Source organism: Microcaecilia unicolor, chromosome 9, assembly GCF_901765095.1.
Source record: "Microcaecilia unicolor chromosome 9, aMicUni1.1, whole genome shotgun sequence".
NCBI lineage: Eukaryota > Metazoa > Chordata > Amphibia > Gymnophiona > Siphonopidae > Microcaecilia > Microcaecilia unicolor.
Genome location: NC_044039.1, coordinates 133018460 through 133040168, shown reverse-complemented (window position 1 = coordinate 133040168; position 21709 = coordinate 133018460). Strand labels below are relative to the sequence as shown.

Genomic DNA, 21709 nt, shown 5'->3' with positions numbered 1-21709 from the left:
CTTCCTTTATGTGCACCTTGCTCCATTCACACATATTTCTGTTCATTATAGTGGGTCATTTTTGGTTTTTTGCTCATATATTCTAAATGCCAGATGTTAAATGCACATTCAACTTCACCTCATAAGGCAGTGAACGTCTGGTGGCGATTTGTATTGATTCAACGTTGCATTGCCTTTTTCCCTTTTCAGGTGAAGTTAAATGTGCACTTAACATCGGGCACTTAGAATAGATGCACAGTATCACTGTAAAGTTTTGGCAGTAAGAAGAGTTTTTGTTCCTATACTGAGCGTATCATACCCCTGAAGCAGCCCATGTGTGGACAAAACATGGACCACGTCGGGTGATATTTTAATAAAGATATTTGTTTTATTGGACCCACTTTGCATTGCATCCATAAACTAATTTCTGAGGCACAAATGTAGCAGGTGAACTGCACAGGCAGCTCCTTGTGACTCTGGGCAAGTCACTTAACCCTCCATTGCCCCATGTAAGCCGCATTGAGCCTGCCATGAGTGGGAAACCGCGGGGTACAAATGTAACAAAAATAAAAATAGTGATGGTGCAATATCTACAGTATACAACGTGAGTGCAAATGGCTTGTTCACGCATTTCACAGCCTTATTTAAAAGAGATCCCAAACACTTAAAAGGGCTGGCTCCAAGGAAATAATGAAGGGAAAAAACAGCAGTAAGACTCTTACAAAGTTATTAGGGCAACAAAAGAGCAATGGCTTAGGGGTTCTGTCACTAACTGGCAGTAAAAAGTGATCTTAGTGCACAGGAAAGACCCGTGTAAGGGCATGGCTGGAAAATGGCTGATTTTCCTATTTTCTGAATTAATGAGCATGTGCTAGTTTTGTCATTAAAGAAATTAGTGCATGGGCACTTACTGACACCTATTTTGTAGGTGTTAAGGGCTCATGCGATAATCCTACGCTAATCAATTAGTGTGCAAAAATGTAACTGCGCTGAGTTCAAAATGGCTGCCGAGTAGATAGGACGTGATGTTTAGAGCTCCTGGCGAACCTACCTCATTACTCCTAGAATGCCCAAGAGAAGGGGGAAAGCCGCTGCCGCAGCCTCCCAGCGGCTTGGAACCCCGACTCAAAGAGGACCGATCGATGCGTTTTTCCAGCGGGTTTTGGACGCGAATACATCGGCGAGCGGCTTGCTGTCGACTCCAGTGCAGGTTGAAGCTGCGAGTGAGTCTTTAGAGCTGGAAATTTCTCTTAGCCCCGATGCTCGAACACCACCTCCTCCTCCTGTGCCTCGGGAGCTAGGTGCTTAATCGGTAATGTCTTCAACTCCAATCCCGGAAGTGGATGTGGAGTTAGGCAGAAGTGAGGCAAGCAAAGATCAAAGAGCAGAGCTTACCACGACGGCTGAGTCAACTATGGAGGATCAAAGTGACTCCAGTATGGCAGGAATCTTTCCGCTGCAACAAAAGACGGAGGTAGGAGCTTTTTCATTTGCTCAATTACAGATTAAACCTCCTGAAGTCACGTTAGACTGCCTTTGGACTTTAATAGTAGATTTAGGTAAGGCATTAATTCCCCAAGTACAAAAGGTAAAACAAGAAGTTGAAAGGGTAGAAGAACAAGTAAAACAAGTAAATATTCAAGTGGAAAAACAAGAGAAGGATATAAAACAATTACAAGATGTACAGCAGACTATCTTAAAGGATTTAATAAATTCCAGAAGGAAGATAGAGATTTTGGAGAACTCCACCAGAAGTAATAATTTACGTTTTGTGAATTTTCCCTATCTGAAAGAGATATCTCCTAGAGAGATGCTGAAATTATATTTTCAGGAAATTTTTCAAATAAAAGAAGAAAATATTCCTTTGTTTGCACAAGCATACTATCTTCCTTTCAGGAATCAACAGGTTTCGGATAATCAACCCCTTAATGTGACTGATTTGTTGGAATCTTCTATAACAGACCAAGCAGCAGCCGCTACTTTGGTAGCGACTGTTACTTTTTCCTCAGATAAATTTTGGATCTTTAAACTATTTTATAAAAATCGTGAAAAGATCTTTAAGGGATATAAGATTAATGTCTACCCTGATGTGTCGAGAGAAACACAAGCACGGAGGAAGAAATTTCTTCAGAAGAAGCAGGAAACGTTACAAATAGGAGCAACTTTCTTTTTAAAATTTCCTTGCAAATGTTTGGTTACCTATCGGTCTGAAAAATTTGTCTTTTTTGATCCCTCTCAACTGGAAGCATTTATAACATCTAGAAGGACAATTGGAACAATTCTACCAACTATAAACAATGTTTGATGATATAAAGAAAGTCCAAATCACGCCTATCTACTATTTTGTTTTATTTTTGTTTCCTTAAGTTCTTCAACTGTTACCTATATTTTGAACTCCCAAATGTGGACTTATATTGGTTTCTGAGGAAATAATTTGGTAATAGATTTTGTTTGATATTGTAACCTCACTTACTGATTTTTCTTATCAATTTTGTGTATTAGCGAAATTGAAAAACAATAAACAATATAATTAACAAAAATGTAACTGCGCTGATTCACGTTGTCACACCCACTCTCCATCTCCCGACATCCCCCTCTGCAAAAAAATAAAAAATATTATTTTTAACGCATGGTTTGCGTGTGCAGATTGTCAATTTACCAAAGGGTGCCTCAGTGCAGCCCATGGTATGCCATTTTGAGTTGTGGTAAGCACACACTAGCGCTTACCACAGCTCAGTAAAACAACCACTTAGGATGGTATAAAGCCTGATGAACTACATGCTACATCCAACTATTTCCTCTTTCCACCTCCCCTATCCCTGAAATAAAAAAAGACCCTTTTTTCATGTTTGCACATGGCTTTCTCCTGCTCTCAGTGATATAACATCCATAGTTCAGGTAGTAAAGCAGAGCTTTACCAACTCAGAACACTGCAGAATCACTGTGATGGGATAGAAAAGAACACAGGAAACACTCAGGACCCAGCCATGCCTTTAGTAGCTGTTGTCCCCTAGAGGTAAAACTCTTGGATTTAGATGACTGCCAGGATTTGAAGATCCGTAATTGGCTATGAAGAATAAGACCAGGAGCCAGGAGCAAACCCAGGATTCAGGATGTGTAAGAACAAGACCTAAGACCTAGAATAGGGAGGATTCAAGCTCATGCCTGGTACAGGGAGCAAGAAGCCATGGTCCAGCAACCAGCATAAGAACTGGCCGAGCACAACTAGTGAAGGTGCCAATTACCTTTAGTAATAGAAACAGCTGGGGGTCAGCAAGAAGGCTGTGTAAGCCCCATGCAATGGACCTCAATCCAGGCATAGACTATAACAGCCCAGCCTACAACACTGTGGTCAAAGGTGCAGCCTACGATCAGGAGGAATAGAGCTTGATTCCCATCCCACCTGCTTCTGACAGTCTCATGCTTTCATTGCATTAGAACCCACTATTCAAGACACAAAGACATTAAGATTTATATTTCACATGACCTTAAGTGAGAGAAGGGGGACTGGATCATGCTAGTGTGGTGCCCCCCCTCACATACACCCATAACACCCTGCCTAGTACAGGAGCTCCTAGTCATATGCCTAATGTTCTTGCTGTGCATCTGCTTGGGTGAAGTTCTTCAAAAAGGTGATAAATCCTAATAAATAATTTGTGATCTGCTCTTGGGAACCTCATCCACTATACATGAATTCTTTCTGTGCAATCCCTACCCTATAGGACTCCACACAAGACATGTTGTCTGCTCTTATACAGGTGAATCTGCCTGGCAGAACCAGGAAAATTTGAAGATCATATCCATCAGCCACACTGGATAAGTGAACTGCTTGATAGAAAAAAGTCATCCTCACTTGCTGTGTCAGCTCTGTAGAGGGATACTGCCATCCACTAGATATGTGGCAACCATGGAATGCACAAAGAAAGGAGCCAGAAGAGTGACTGCTGCTGCTCGTTTTATAAAGGCTGGTGTTAATTTGGAGAAAGGGTCATGCCACCATACGATGCATTATTTTACAGACATGAAGGATTCATATGCAAAGCTTTGTCTATCACTGCATTATGTAGGGCCTGATATTCAGCCACTGGTGCCAAACCCGGACATATAATGCGAGACCATCTTTGAGCACCAGCACTGAACTTCCGGGTTTACAGAGCTGGCTAACAAATACCTGGCAAGATCCCAGAACAGTAAAACAGATTTTATGCTGCTTATCCTAGAAATACACAACGGTTAGCAGACAAAACTAATGTATTACAACACAACTATGTTGACTATAGAGGTTATCTCATATCAATCAAAACAACTGTGTCCGCCAATTTTTGGTATGGCTCACAGATTTGTATAGGTTTGTAATCATAGAACACCTCCAGCCAACCAGTAGTATCGAAAAAATGTTCATATATTTATATTATGTAAAGTTCAAAATATACTACTGTTCAAAAAGTAAACATTATTGCAATACGGGGGCAAATAATGCACAAGTTTAACTTAGCTTAAGGGCTCCAGGCTCAGTGTGCTGTCTTCTAGAGCTGGAGCTCATCGGGGTTCAACTGAACATAGTGAAACCTTCCCGTAACTCCGTTATCATTGTAAGCCCGACAGGACCCTGTTTCGCGGTCTCTTGCTTTGTCAAGGGCATAAACCTTTATAATACGGAGAAAAAATTGTGTTAATATAAACCAAACTAATTGCAATTTATGTACCTCAGAATAGCTTTGATCTCTTTCAATTTCGAGTAGATCTAGAGAAATTTATTAGAAATCTTCAATTAAAGATTTATTTTGAAGGTTCTACTACTTGTGAACCACAATCTAGGGTAGCTAATAAATCACAATGGTCCCCTCCTATCCCTCTAGATCCAATTGTTAATGCTTTCAAACAAATAGTTCTTCGTGACATTCAAAGATTTTTTTGTAAAAAACCACCTTATATTCGTGACAATCTGTCCAAAAATGAACGTAAAGCTTTAAAAGAATTAAAGAACAATCCCAATATTATCATCAAACGGGCCGATAAAGGTGGAGCGGTCGTTGTATTAAACAAAGCGCAATATTTGTCTGAAGCAGCTACACAACTCTCCGACCGGACATCATATGTAGAATTACAACATGATTGTACTACACAGATACAACTTTTGATCCAGGATATTACTAAGGAAGGTCTTGAGGTGGGCTTTTTAACCAATAAAGAGTTTGTTTTTTTGAACAACAAAACTCCTATTACACCGGTTATGTACCTATTACCAAAAATTCATAAAGATCTTCAAAAGCCCCCTGGTAGGCCAATTATCTCCTCGAGAGGTTCTCTTCTTGAGCCTCTATCTATTTATTTGGATTCATTCCTGAAAGACATGGTTCCACGATGCCCTTCATATATCAAGGACACTAATCATTTCCTACAGATTTTGAGAGACACACGTATTCCGCAGTCTCAGTGTATAATGGCAACTTTTGACATTAAATCTCTCTACACAATGATCCCACAGGATGAGCTAATGGAAGTAGTGCTCATGTTATTGGAGGGAAGACAGAGACCACATGAGGTTCCGACTAAATTTTTGATGTCGTTGCTGAGGGTGGCCTTATGCAAGAATTTCTTCAAATTTGGGAACAGTTTATATCTCCAGATTTCTGGTGTGGCCATGGGTGCCACTTTTGCTCCGACATTAGCTAACTTGTACATGGCCGCGTTTGAAACTAAGTGGTTACATACTTCTCCCTACTGTCACAACATTGTGATCTGGCGCAGATATATCGATGACATCTTTGTCCTATGGAAGGGCACTGTCAATGAGCTAACTGATTTTCAACTATGGTTAAATAATTGCCATCCTCGGATCCAGTTTACTTTGTCTTTCTCAGATAATCATATCCATTTTCTCGATGTTGAAATCACATTAAATGGCAGCTGCTTACAAACTAAGGTATACACCAAATCCACTGATAGGAATTCCATCTTAGAATACAGCAGCTGTCATCCTAAAACTCTCCGACAAAGCTTACCTTTTTCGCAATTTGTGCGGTTTAAACGGATTTGTTCAGAAGAACTGGACTTCCGTCAGCAAGCTAATGTATTTGGCTCCAAGTTATTACAACGTAAATACCCCAAACCAGTTTTAAATAAAGCCTATACAAGGGCTAAACATCTGAATCGGGACTTGCTATTACAAAACAAGACATTTGACCCACAAGAAGATCCTGTTATGACGTTTATTATGAAATATGTACAAGGAGGAGAAGCGGCTGCACACATCATCAAACAACATTGGGACATTATACGTGCTCATCCCATTTTTGAGAGTTGCCGCCTAAGGATGGCATTCTCCCGAGCACGCAATCTCAAAGAGATTTTAAGTCCAGCTGATTTATCAACTTCTACAGCTACTGGGTTCAATATATATGGCAGCCATAAAAAATGCAACAAGAATGGATGTAAGACCTGCCCTATGACTATAGAGACAGCTAAATTCTACCATAATGGCCAGACCATTCAACTCAAGCATCAAACAACTTGCCGTACCACTCACATCATTTATTATGTCAGATGTCCATGTAATAAGGTATACATTGGTAAATCAAACAGATCTTTAAATGCAAGAATGGTTGAACACAGATCTAGAATTTCGGCTCGAATTATAGGAGCCCCTTTAGTTCAACATTGCATTTCGAAACAACATTCTTGTGAGTCTCTAAAATGTATGGTAATTGACTGTATAGTGCCAAATGCCCGTGGAGGTAACATCGACAGGCTATTGCTTCAAAAAGAAACTCGTTGGATTTTCCGCCTGAATACAGTTGAACCTCAAGGCTTGAACACTTATCTCCATTGGAACTGTTTCTTTTAATTTGATACATGTGAATTGTCAGTTGTTTATGACGTGACCTAAAGAGGCGGAGCCTATAACAACTATAACTAAGACGCCAACGCCATTTTGGATTGGCGATTCATCAACATGTGTCGTTATTGCTGTGAGTCCAGACGCTAGGTATTTATAGCAAGTAAATTGCAATTAGTTTGGTTTATATTAACACAATTTTTTCTCCGTATTATAAAGGTTTATGCCCTTGACAAAGCAAGAGACCGCGAAACAGGGTCCTGTCGGGCTTACAATGATAACGGAGTTACGGGAAGGTTTCACTATGTTCAGTTGAACCCCGATGAGCTCCAGCTCTAGAAGACAGCACACTGAGCCTGGAGCCCTTAAGCTAAGTTAAACTTGTGCATTATTTGCCCCGTATTGCAATAATGTTTACTTTTTGAACAGTAGTATATTTTGAACTTTACATAATATAAATATATGAACATTTTTTCGATACTACTGGTTGGCTGGAGGTGTTCTATGATTACAAACCTATACAAATCTGTGAGCCATACCAAAAATTGGCGGACACAGTTGTTTTGATTGATATGAGATAACCCCTATAGTCAACATAGTTGTGTTGTAATACATTAGTTTTGTCTGCTAACCGTTGTGTATGTATACAAAATATTTTTGGACAAAACTGAGCCATTAAGTATATATTTGGATATCCTAGAAATAAGCAGTGGATTTTCCCAAGTCCATCTTGGGACTTTTCTTTTAGGAAATTATCCAAACCTTTTTTAAAACCTGCTAAACTAACTGCTTTTATCATATTCTCTAGTAAAGAATTCCAGAGTTTAATTATATGTTGATTGAAGACATATATTTCCTCTTAATTGTGTCTTTATATTTTTGGAAAGAGTAAACAATCGATTCAGGTCTACCATTCCACTCCAGTCAGTATTTTATAGACCTCTATCATATCTCCCTTCAGATGTCTCTTCACCAAGCTGAAGAGAGCCCTAGCCACTTTAGCTTTTCCTCATAGGGAAGTTGTACCATCTGCTTTGTATACCTCACTGCCATTCCTATTTACCTCCATTTTCTGTGGTCCTACTCCCAGCCCTTCCTCAGTGTAAAATGTTTATAAAAGTCATTTACCTGGGTTAATGGCTACAGGCTACTTGAAAACTCCCTACCTTTCCTATAGGTAAAAGTATGTGCTGATGATTCTTGGAGTTTGTGTGGCTGATAGGACCTCTTGTTTTGCTTTGACTGCAGTTGTTCTTTGACACCCCACAAGAAGCTGCCACCCGAGGTGACGCTTAGACTTGCCTAATGGTTAAGGCAGCCCTGTGTGTAGACTGACTTATCTTACTGGTTTTCTCAAAGAGAGATGGGAAATTATTGGCTGAGATTTTACTGCTTATAGTCCTTAAGAGGGAAGGCACATGGATACATATTTGCTCCTATTTTATAGGGCCAACATATACACTTTATGGTTTTACATAATAGCCTACCCAAAAGCTATAGCATAAAATTACACCTGCTCTGAGGTAGCGTAAATTTGTCTAGGTATGTGTCAGTAAGAATCTATGATTATGGATTGTCCCCCTGATTCTATAAAGTTCTGCATACAACTTTGCAATTAGCATGCAAAAGTTGTGTACGCATTTAACTTAATTTGTTAATTGATGTTAATGAGCAATAATTGTCTATAATTGCTATTAGTGCTAATTGGCAGTAATTATTAGATATGTGCATCAATGCTCTTAGGTGGCATGCTACAAAATGTTCATGCAAACCTGGGGATTCTATATGTGGCGCCTAAATTTCCACAGCGAGATCCAGGTGCATTTTAAAACTACACGCGCAACTTAATTGGCTCAACAAGCCAATCCGCATTTTTAATAGTACTTAACAAACAATAATGAGCACTAATTGAGAATAATTGCAAGTGAGGCGCACAACTCAGTAAGCGCATTCTATTATGAACTGCGCCTAAATGGTGAAGCACACAGTTCAAAAGGGGTGTGTTTATAGGCGTTTCATGGGCATTCCAAAATTTACGCTTATAGAATACAGCCCAGTCCACCTAAATCTATGCGCTGGGATTTACACCAGGTTTTCATTGGTGTAAATGGGTGCACGCAGATTTAGGCATGATATTGACTAAGCGTATTCTATATACCGTGTGTAAATCTTATAGAATACACTTAGGCGAAACAGTTCTGTGATTTATTTTTTTTAGGCATCATATATAAAATCTGGCCCAATATCCATAGTGTGCAACTGTAAGAAGGGCATGGACCTGGGAGAGGCATGGATGGGTCAAGGGCATGCCCAGCTTTACATGTGCGGGTTATAGAATGCTATCAATAATGTGTCTAACTGCTGAAAGTTAAATGCAAACATTTACACCAGCCATTGGGAGCTAGCGTAAGTGCTCACACCCAAAGTTAGGCGCAAAACTGCTATTATAGAATTCACACTTAGCACCAAACTTTAGGTGACCTGTAGAAAATTACCCCTATCTCCTGGATTCTATACATGCAGCTTAAATGAATAATGAGCCAATTAGTGCTGATAATTGGCATCCTAACAAGCAATTACTAGCACTAATTGGATTTAATTAGCATTTATTTATTTATTTGCAGGCTCATTTAGACAGCAGATTTGTGTCTAAATTTTACATGTGAGTCCGAAAAGGGGGCACGGAAATTGGAGGGTCATGGGCATGAGTTGGTGCAAATGGCCGTGCCTAAATTTAGGCGAGCTTCCGGTGAGTAAGTGCTATTCTATAAACCACACTTAAAGTTTGGCACTGTTTATAGAATAGCACTTACTCACCGGAAGCTCGCCTAAATTTAGGCACGGCCATTTGCACCAACTCATGCCCATGACCCTCCAATTCTATAAACAGTGCCAAACTTTGTGTGGTTTATAGAATAGCGCTTATTTTTTGTTTTTTTTTAGGCACCATATATAGAACCTAGCTCTGCATGTGTATTTTATAAGATACACGCATAATTACAGATCCTGCTCCTGCTTCACCATCCTCCACTTCTGGGAATGCCTGCACCTATAGATTAAATAAGAGAAGGTGGCTACTTTTCTATGCCTATACACCAGGGCAATTCTATAAGTGTCTGCTTTCACTTATAAAGTTCCTCCCCCCCCCCAGGAGTAAATATCCAGTATGGTTCGTTTTGCATGCATAGATAGGGTGTCAACATTTTACAAATCAATTAATATAGTACGTTTGGAGGGCTGAAAGCATCTGAAAGGTTATGAGTCACCTTATCAAAAGATAACATGACAGCTCTGCATCCTGGTGCCTTATGTTATTTATTCTGCGAGCAGTGCTCTGTCAGAAGCCATTTCCAGGGAAGGTAGAGACTGGTGGATGGATGTCTGTTTTCTATCGCCGGCATTAAGCCCTTTACTCACTTTGCTCTTTCTCAGGAATAATGTTATAGTATATTTTGAAAAAGGCAGAATGGAGGGTGAAACAAAGCAGATATACCTTGCCGGTTTATCTCGCCCCCTGTCCTGACCTCTTTCTTATCTCTTACCTCTTTGACTTCCTCTTCCCCTCTACCCCTGCCCCTCCCCCAAACCCCAAGCTTTACTTTCTTCTAGTCTAGACTAGTGCAGAGTTTTCTTGCTGTCCCAGTAATGAGAGACACTGCAGTGACTAGAGCAGAGGAATCTGGCCACCACTTTTCAGTACTTCTGGTAAAATTCAAGTCACACTTTGCTTTCCTTGGATATAACTCTGCCTATAGAGAGTATTTTTTTCAGGAATGTTCTGATAAAGAGAAGAAAGACCATTTGTATTTTGTTCGGAAGATAGCTGAATATTTGCTTTATAAATGTGTCTAATAGCTTTAGGTCTCAGTAAGTGGGGATCTAGGAAGATTTTATTCTGTTGTTTTTTCCCCCGCTGAAAACTGGCTATTATTTTCACTGGTAAATCCGGCACAATTTTTGCACCTGGCATAAAGCTTTCATAAATGTGAAAATTTGTCAAAGATATTGAGCCATATTATCAGGTAAATGCCAGTAGTGAGTGAAGGACTTCGATTGTATTGTTCTTGCATTGAATATTAGTGACTTCTTTTATAAAAGTTGTATCTTTTTAAGTCCATGCTCGGACTCTAACCAGGTTCAAGGAGTCATACTGTTAATAGCAGTAAAATGGCCGTTTTAGAGGGTTAACAACTGTCTCCAAATTTTCAGGACAGGATAATCCAGTCCTGGTTTTACCCATAGCCTGTATAGGCTTCTATTTCAGGTTGTCCCTATTGATTTTCTCCAGAAATACAAGATGACGGAGATCATACAGGCCATGGGTAAGTCCAGGACTGGATCTGCCTAATGGCCAGGCAATTCAAAATTAGCCCCTGATCCCTGAAATAAAATTAAAGCAGTGAAAAAATGGGAAAAAAGATACACATAGATACCATTCTCTGAAGCCTGGGACTAGTGTTGCCTAGAGTGTACTTGAATAGTGGATAACCTTGCACATAAACAGTATTTATTAGTTGAGACCAGGCCTGGGACTGGCATGTACCAGGTGGCTGATAAGGAGCTTCTCTCAGATTCTTATTTAATCCACTTACCCCCCAAATTCTATATATGGTGCCTTTAAGTTGTACCTGCTAATTTGGCCGCACAAGCAAATTGCATGCACAACTTAATTGATTAACCGATTAACAAAACAGTCAGTCAGTGCCGATAATTGGTACTTAACTAATTAGCGACATTAATTGGCATTAATTTGAATTTACGTGCACAACTTTCTAGGCGAATTCTATAACGCGGTGTGCGTAAATGATCTTGCATGCAGTAGAAAAGAGGGTGTGGTCATGAACTTGGAGTGGGCAGGCTGTGGGCATTTCAGAAAACTATGCGCATTGTTATGGAATACACCCGATCTGCGCCTAACTTAGGCACAGGTATTTAGTCTTGGTTTTAGGTGGCCTAAATGGGTGCGCCTAAATTTTAGTTGCAAGAATGGCGTGTGAATTTATTCTATAAACTACGCGTAACTTTAGGCATGGTTTGTAGAATCACACTAACCGTGTGGTTTTTCATTGCCGATTTTTAAGGCGCCATTTATAGAATTTAACCCTTACTCAATAACTTAGTCGACTCCTACATCATTGTTCTGAACCGACTATTCACTTTCTTGGCAGTCACAATAAATGTGGCAGAGGCAAGAGTAGCAAATAAAATATATACAGAGTCTCTGAGGTTATTTACTGTTGATTCCATTCTGAGGGAAAAGTCCCGTTCTACTAATTTCCTCAATCCTACTTGTACTTGGGATCAGTAATGTGTTCTGGGATCCCAGAAACCATGAAAATGTTGAAGATGATTTTCCTTCAGCCCAGTGATGTTCCTGACCCACCAGTAGATGGGATGGAATCCAGGTCATCTTGTTGTAATAGATACACAAATAGGTCGATCTGTCCTTCTGCAGTATCACAAGAGGGTGGTGAGGGTTCCCTGTTCACACTGCCATCCACAAAGGCTTTGACCTGTTTTACCAGAATAAGACGGTAATAGCAAATCTAAATAAACAGTAAAATAACCAATAAATATCACTGCTGCCCAACAGCTAGCTACTGGCTCCACCCCCTACTCTGCCTCCGATGGCATTGTTACTAACCGGATAGTACCGAGGCAGTCACAGACAATATTCATGGCTAAACATTTTGAATATCGGGTCCAAAATGTATAATACTGCATTTGACATGCTATCTCCTGATTATTTCCATCGTGAAATATACAGTGTAGCCAAACAGGATTCCTAGTACCACATGCGCACATACTACTAAAGGCTGAGCCATTACATTAGCCCCAGACAGGGCAGCTAATTCTCCAGGCACAGTGGGCCACTAAAAGACCCCAATCTATTATCGTGAAATGGTGCCTATGCTGCTTATGCAACACACTTCAGAGGGCGCCATACATGTGGCTATTCTTCTATCATACACTCAACTAGGGACAGACACAAGGAGGCCGGTGCTCGAACGTTCGCACTAAAGCCTACAGCGCAGAACCCCATAATGCAGCAATTGCATAGAAAGCTAGTTAAGGGATGCTCAAAGCTAATATATTCAGATTTTATGCATGGTTAAATTGTGCTTTGAAACCGAAAGTAGGGGGAGTTACATGCCTGGCGCATGCACACAAGTTTTTTTCCAGTAAGTGAGGCTCTTGTGTTCATGTCTAGACGAACCTATAAGTGCAGGCACACATCTGCGCCATTCTTCTGCGTTTTTAAGTATAAGCCTCATAGCCAAGTGCAGATAAACAGGCGCCAACCTTACTTTTGGTTCTGCTTGGACTGGTGCACGTTTGTTTCTCACCATCGATGCTTAAAACTTGCATGGGCTTCCTTTCAGTTACAAAAGAGGACAAAACCCACAATTTAATGTGCCAGATTAACAAGAAATCTCCTGAAAACCTTCAACACCACCCGTAAGCTGGTAGTTTCAGCATTAAGGCCAGCATTTGCTTCTGAACATTGGGAGGGAATACCGACTGACTTCATTAACATCCATTTGAATGTGTTTAAATACAATTTGCAGCCATCTTTGGGGCACATATTAATACTTGCTAGAGCCCTCTGAACATCCTGCACATATTAATGTGCACGCTAGACCGTTGCTAATTGCCTTTAATGCTGATGTTAGCTTTTGAGCATCAGCCCCAAGGACTGCATTCACAATTGTACAGCTAATGTCCTATATCACCATTAAATGGAAACCTGCAACAGGCCAGATGTGCTGAACCAGTGGCGTAGCCAGACCTGACATTTTGGGTGGGCCCAGAGCTAATATGGGTGGGCACTATATATAGATATAGATATATATAGAGAGAGATAGAGAGAGAGAGAGAGAGGAGACATGAGTAGTGTTTCTTGGAATACTACAAAATAAAGCCTTACTTGATGATGGATTTCTAAGTATTCTGCCCAACAGCTGCCCTGCATCAACATAAACCACTTACTTAATGTGAAAAAAACCCCAATAGTTTTAAATATAGTTAAATTATGTCATATCAAACTTGTAATGTAAAAAAAAAAGCATTTGTCAATTTTATTACCTGCTGTTGGGCTGGGCTGGCAGCTGCTTGGAATTACTCAATTCTGGAATGATCTTCTCGATTTGAATTTCGAAGAGAACCTTTATTTTCCAATTTCCCACATTTCAGGGCAGGGCCAAGGCAGGCTGAGGCTCGCAGTAACCCTACGTGTCGTGCATGCACGTGCAGCTATGCCAGTTGAGTAAGGTGCCACCATGAGTGAGCGGACAGAGCTCAGGCCGAGCATAGCGAGAGCAAGGCTGAGGCTGAGCATGCCCCTGCCGCGCACAGCCACGTCCATGTAGGATGGACAAAACAGCAACTACTACAACGCGGACGCGCTGATGATGTGACCTGGAGAAATGATCAGCTGAGCGGCAGTGAGTGGGTGCCCGTGACGGCGCGACGTGTAGGCTGCTGTAATCAGTGAGTGGTGGGTGGGTCTGAGCTGCCGAAATCGGGTTGGCCTGGAAAGATCTGAGCCAGAGTACGAGCAGGTGCCATCTCTGTGGTACGTGCTGCTACTGCTTCTGCAGTGTGTGTGTGCGCTTGGGTGGGTGGGCCTGGGCCAAAATTGGGTTGTAGGTACGCCCCTGTGCTGAACCCCATAACAAGGCACTAAACATAACACTGTTGACTGGTTTTATTGAACGTTTATTTCAAAATCATGGGCCAAGTGTACACGTTTCAACCATATATATCACAACAAGGACTAGAGAGTATGAATACTATCATGCTTATTTTCGAAAGAGAAGGACGCCCATCTTTCAACACAAATCAGGAGATGGGCGTCCTTCTCGCAAGGTCGTCCAAATTGGCATAATCGAAAGCCAATTTTTTGACACCCTCGACTGCTTTCCATCGCGGGGACAACCAAAGTTTATGGGGGCGTTTCGGCATGGTAGCGAAGGTGGGACTGGGGCATGATTAAGAGATGGTCATCCTTGGCTGATAATAGAAAAAAGAAGGACCAAGCCTCAAAAAGGTGCCCGAACTGACCAGATGACCACCGGAGGGAATCGGGGATGACCTCCCCTTACCCCCCCAGTGGTCACTAACCCCCTCCCACCATAAAAAACAAGTTTAAAAATACTTTTTTGCCAGCCTCTATGCCAGCCTCAACTGCCATACTCAGGTCCATCGCAGCAGTATACAGGTACCTGGAGCAGTTGTAGTGGGTGCAGTGTACTTCAGGCGGACCTGGGGGGGGGGGGGTTGGGGGGCTCAGCACCCAAGGTAAGGGAGATATGCACCTAGGAGCAATTTCTGAAGTCCACTGCAGTGCCCCCTAGGGTGCCCGGTTAGTGTCCTGGCATGTGAGGGGGACCAGTGCACTACAAATGCTGGCTCCTCCCACGACCAAAGGGCTTGGATTTGGACATTTTGAGATAGACGTCTTTGGTTTCCATTATCACCAAAAACCGAGAATGACCATCTGAAAAACGACCTAAAAACTACCATCTCTAAGGTCGACCTAAATGTCAAGATTTGGGCATCCCCGACCGTATTATCGAAACGAAAGATGGATGTCCATCTTGTTTCGATAATACGCGTTGCCCCGCCCCTTCGTGGCACCATCCTTAGAGTTGGGTACCCTTAGAGATGGTCGTCCCTGTTCGAAAACACAACAATTTCTCTCATATAATGGCAAAAAGTACTTTCATAGGACTATGATTCTGTGAAGTGCATTAGAATTTTTAAATATTTTTAAGAACAAGTGGAAAAAAAGCCTCTGAAAGAAACCCAACCACCAACCCAGATAATCGTTCGTGAAAATGAGCATTGAGAAAAGTCAATGAGCTGTTTTATCTTCACTGGCACCAAAAAAACCCCTGCAAATACTGCCTTCACAGAACTGACTTTGGATAGATCCACAAACAAAAGGTGAAAAGTTACTTAATGTGATTTTCAAATGTAGTGAGCAACGTGTGAATGGTTGGTCCATCACACCGACTTTGGCCAGAGTTTTGCTATGTGCTGTCTCAAGGTGTGGAAGACCAATATTATCAGACACGTTCAGCCTTCTTACAATGGGATCCACGTTTCAACCATATACATTTATTCGCCCACATACACATTTTCTAAACTCTGCCTTCACATGTTGTAACTGTGTGATTCTCACCACATCTGGGAATACTTGCAACCTCTGTCTACAAAAAAGTAAAATTATTTTTATTTTTTTAAATAAGCTTCCAACACTTTCATCTGATCAGTCCCAGAAATAAAGGTGAATAAAGAGTTTATCCCTAGATATGGTATTATCTTGCAGTGTTTCCAAAACCTCAGTCAAATTAACATCTGGTTGTGATTCTGTCATATCATAGGCAATACCCTTCTCACTCTGGGACCCTTTTACTATAGGCTTGTCATGTGCCAATCCAGAACTACCACCGGGCTACCACAAAATTCCCTGGTAGAATGGAGTTTGATTTTTCACTTCTTATTTCCTATATATTAAGCATGGTTGTCTTACAATGAACTAGTACTAGAGATATTTTGATTGGTAATTGAGGATGATGGACAATGGCAATACAGTTTATACTACACAAAAATTACAGTCAAGTATTTTTTTTTTTATCATTTTGCAGTTTTTAATAAGTGACCGTGACAGGGACCCTCAATGTAACCCCCATTGCTCCAGATCCCAGCCCAAACCAGTCTGTGCCTCAGATGGAAGGACCTACGAATCAATGTGCGATTACCAAAGATCCAAGTGCAGGGAACCAGGCCTCAGTGTGGTGCATCGGGGCAGGTGCAAAGGTAAGTTGTTTGACAACCAGGAATTTTTCTTCTTTTATTTGATGCAGAGGTGCTTTTATTAAGGTGTGCTAAGCCCTAATGCAGGTTTAGTGTGCCGAGAAAGGTTTACCACAAGATCTGCTAAAGTGTCCTGTTGTAATTTCCCTGTTTGCATGCAGAAATCGTATGCAAACTATTTTTTAAATATATATTTTTTTGAGGGAGCATGTCATGGGTGGAGAGTGGGTTCGTCTGCACTAACCAGCTAGCATGTCCAAATTACCACACATTAACTGGTTGATTCAGGATTACTGCGAGAGCATTTACTGCCTCCTAATCAGGAGGTAGTAAGTGCCTCTGTGTTAATATTGTTGGACGTTCTGTGCACCTAGATGTGGGTACAGTGGGTTTCTGGTGGGTTTTGGAGGGCTCGCTGTTTCCTCCACAAACATAACAGGTAGGGGGGGATGGGGCTGGGTCCGCCTGTCTGAAGTGCACTGCACCTACTAAAACTGCTCCAGGGACCTGCATACTGCTGTGATGGACCTGAGTATGACATCTGAGGCTGGCACGTAATGTTTTTTGAGGGTGGGAGGGGGTTAGTGACCACTGGGGGAGTAAGGGGAGGTCATCTCTGATTCCCTCCAGTGGTCATCTGGTCATTTTGGGCACCTTTTTGTGTCTTAGTCGTAAGAAAAACATGACCGGGTGAAAACGTCCAAGTGCTCGTCAGGGACGTCCTTATTTTTTTCGATTATGGGTCAAGGACGTCCAAGTGTTAGACACGCCTAGGTCCCGCCTTCGCTACACCTCCGACCCGCCCCCTTGAACTTTGGCCGCCCTTGCAACAGAGTGCAGTTGGAGACTTCCTAAATCGAGCTTCGATTATACCGATTTGGACGTCCCTGGGAGAAGGACGTCCATCTTTCGATTTATGTCAAAAGATGGGCGTCCTTCTCTTTTGAAAATGAGCCCAATAGTGGTTTGACAATGGAATTATAGAACATTTTATCTCAGTTGGAATTAGCCCTAAATATTCAATGCTGGGCCATGTCCATTCACTGGAACTGAATATCCGGGGTTAATTCATACTAAGCTGGCCATCAGGATTTATCAGGTCCTGGCTGATATTTAGTCAGGTCCTGCATAACTTCCAATACCAACTGACACATTTCCCTCCCACCGCATGTCTACAAATATATATTTTTTGGAAAACGCTTTGAGCAGTAGCTTTATATCATGTAAGGAGTTTTTTGCCCATGATGATATGAGGGACCTCCCTTATGTTGGTGCACCAACGACAGAGTAATCCCTTATAATTGAGGCTTTTTCTCCTTTTAAAAATATCAAAATATCGTTAGAATTCTAGGATATTGTAGTTTGATTACATTGTCATATGTTAGTTGGGTAATATTCTATAGAGCTCTTACTGGAAATTCAGATTGACATTTCCCTCCCATCCACCAACGAAGTTCAGACCACCTCCCAGCAAGGTTCAGATTCCTCCTCTGACAAGGCTCAGACCCCCTCCCACCTCCTGACAAGACTCAGACCCCCTCACTCCTCCTCCAACAAGGTTTAGACCCCTTTCCTGCCCTCTAGACAAGACTCAGACCCCTTCCCTCTCCCCGACAAGGCTCAGACCACTTCCCAGCCTCCAGACAAAGTTCAGACCCCCCCCCACCCATCCTGAGAAGTCTCAGACCTCTGTTCCACTCTCAGTCAGAATAGACCCTCCCAGGCCTACCTTAACCTCATTAGTGGTCCAACAGGGCAATGGGGGCAGGAATGAAGCCCACTCGCTCCTGCCTTTAGTGGCTAAATCTTGAAAATGACCACCACAACTTCTATCAGCAGAGGCTCCTGCCCATTTAAATCACTTTGAATATTGGGTCCAGTGCCCCTTTGAAAATTTCTTCAACTATCCAGTGATTTCCTATAAAGATATATATGTAAATTTCTCCCACAATCAACCAAAATCAAACATATACCCCCAGTCTCATCTCTCTGCATTTTCATAATGTGCCTTCTATTAAATCCTTTCCACCTAGCAGCCTCTATGAGCTCTCCACCAGTGTGATTACCTTTCCCTCATTGAACCCAGAATAAACCATTTGTTCCTAACTCCCTGTCAGTCTGTGCTACTGACTGGACTGATCATGCACCAGACAACCGTTTCACCAACTGGAACAGTTCCCAGGCAGTATTCTCACTCTCCATCTCATTACAGCATAATGACTTGTTTTTTCTTCTCTCTAATCTGTCTCATATAACAGTTAATCTGTCCTTGCCAGATCACTTTAATAGACTCTTTTTTAGAATCATGCCATAACCTTTCCAATTTCCTACATTCTTGCTTTTATTTTAATAACTGAACAGTATACCAAGGGGAGCGCCAAGCCTTTGCTACCTTCCGCATTTACAAAGGATTTATCTAATCTAATATCTGTATTATGGATCCCTCCTGTTCATTCACTAGATTTCACTGCTGATCTCTCCTCCAAACCCATCAACCTCTGACCCATCCTATCCTGGAGATGGTCTGCTCTTATTCTACCTCTTGAAAATTGGCCGTAACCTCCAAAATGATGCAAACATGAACCAAAAATTATTTTGGTGCACACTGACCACTGGATTCTATATAGGTTGCCAAAATTTGGGTGCCCAAGTTTGGCTGCAGATCCCAGATCCACGCACAAAGTAATTAATGAGCCATTAACAATCTAACTCAGGCCCGTGCCAAGGGTCTGTGCCGCCCCCCCCGCAGACGAACAGTTGGCGCCCCCCCCCGCAGATGAACAGTTGGCGTGCGTGCGCGCGCACCCCCTCCCCCCCCCATGAAGATGATCGCGGCGCGCCCTGGAGGCCTTTAAATCTTTTACTTGCAGTCGCAGCAGCGTCTGTGAAAGCGGAGCGCTGCCGACGTCTCCCTTCCCTTCGCGCTGTTGGTTCCCTCAGTGTCCCGCCTTCTTCTGACGTCAGAAGAAGGCGGGACACTGAGGGAACCAACAGCGCGAAGGGAAGGGAGACGTCGGCAGCGCTCCGCTTTCACAGACGCTGCTGCGACTGCAAGTAAAAGATTTAAAGGCCTCGGCGGCACGGGGCGAGGGTAAGCACCGCGGCGGCGCCCTCCAGAGGTGGGCGCCCTCCTGCGGTGCTTACCCCGCTTACCGCATCGGCACGGCCCTGATCTAACTGGTATTAATTGGCACTCATTTGGGTTTATGCGCGGGTCTGACCTATGCCTATTCTATAAAATGTGCATCTAAATGTTATAGTGCACAATGCCAAAGGGGGCGTGGCCATGAGAGGGTTCCCAGAAATTTGGTGTGATGTTATAGAAAAGGATCATTTACATGCCTACCTGCTATTAGTTGCACATCCTTCAATTTAAATCGAACAAGATACTAGAAGAGAGTTTCGTAAGGTTGTACAATTAAGCATAAAAAAATATCATTTTTTGTTTAAAAAACAGAATTGTAAAAAAGCAAAAAATGGAATTTGGTAGGAGGGGGCCAAGTTAATGATTACAAGTTGATACCACAGGGCAAACACTCTAATATTGAGCGCAGACAATTGTTGGTGCCCGGGTGCATATATGACACTTAAAGTTTTCCCCCTCAGATCAAATCATTGGTCATATTGTAATAATTTGTACTTTTCTGTACTGTAGTCTTCCTACAGATTCATGTAAGCCACATTGAGCCTGCAACTAGCGGGAAAATGTGGGGTATAAATGTATTAAATAAAATAAATAAATAAAATAATTGGTAGTGAACTATCATTAGTTGCACATCAGCATTTACATCAGGTTTTAACAGGCGTCAGTGCAATGCCCACAGGGGTCCTTTCACTAAGCTGCGGTAAAATGGTTGCTTGTGCTAGCGCCAGCATGTGCGCTGAGGCCCCCTTTTACCACAGCAGGTAAAAGGCTGCCTCTTTTTTTTTTTAATGGCTGTGCGGTAAGTGAGCCGTGTTTCGGCGCCTGTGCGCCTGCGTCAGGAGTCTTAGGATGTCCCAAAGACGTAAAATGTGAGCACAAAACTTGCCTATATGATCAGGCTATTAGATGTCAATGCTAATCTAAAAATCTCACGTTCTTCTCAAGCAGTATCAGCGGAAAGTTTTTTGCTCAATTTTTACATCTTTGGGACATCCTAAGACTTCTGACGCAGGCGCACAGGCGCCGAAACACGGCTTGCTGTGTCGAGTCAATCGATGTTTCCTAATAAAGACTGAATTTTCAGATGTCTCCCTTGGTTATTTGTGAAGGCCATTCATCCTACTCCTTTTTCGCTGTACTACTGTGACGTAGGGATTGTGGGCTCCTCCACCTTCTGTGGTTGTTTCTTGTGCGGTAAGTAAACCACTTACCAGGCAACCATTTTGGGGGGAGCACTTACCACCACCCATTGAGGTGGTGGTAAAGGCTCCTGCACTAATCCAGTGGTAACCGGGCAGTGCTGCTGGGTAAACAAGGTGCAACAAAAATAAAAAATATTTTTGTAGCACTGGAAATGGCACGCATTGGGAGTGGGAACTACCTCCAGGCTGCTGCAGTAGCCCGGCGGTAGTTCCTATTTGGCATGTGGTTACTGCTGCTTAGTAAAAGGGCCCCAAATTTAGGTGCGAGATCTGCGCTTAACTAGTCCTATATAATAATTTGCACCTCCAATGTTCCATCACTGGCTGCCTGGGTTCGTAACATCTGATGACGTCAACCAGCCTCCAGCGTTCCATTCCCCCTCACTGCCCCACCCTTGTGTCAAAACGTAATGACGTCAGAAGGTGGAACAGTGAGAAGGAAGGGAATGCTGGAGGTGAGCTGACGTCAGGAGGGATGTCACGAATGGAATGGAAGCCAGCGCCAGCAAGCCAGAGAGCGTTCAGCTACAAATCGAGGGAAGGAGAGAATCGCGGGACATCGAGGGGAGGGAGGGAGGAAGGGGAGGGCAGGGCAGGGCAGAGAATTGATGGACATGGATGGGATGGGAGGACAGTAGAGGAGAGAATCGCGGGACATGGATGGGAGGGCAGGGAAGAGGAGAATCACTGGACATGGAGGGGAGGGGATGGGAGGGGAGGGAA

The 21709-nt window shown here is 42.5% G+C and overlaps 1 protein-coding gene across 1 annotated transcript in view; it reads left to right on the top strand.

The window, feature by feature from the left end:
- SMOC1 (SPARC related modular calcium binding 1) overlaps positions 1–21709 on the top strand; it is a 410799-nt gene that overhangs the window by 112503 nt on the left and 276587 nt on the right. The window contains exon 2 of the mRNA XM_030215156.1: positions 16471–16642. Within this exon, the coding sequence (XP_030071016.1) occupies positions 16471–16642 (172 nt within the window). The remainder of the gene's footprint in view (positions 1–16470; positions 16643–21709) is intronic.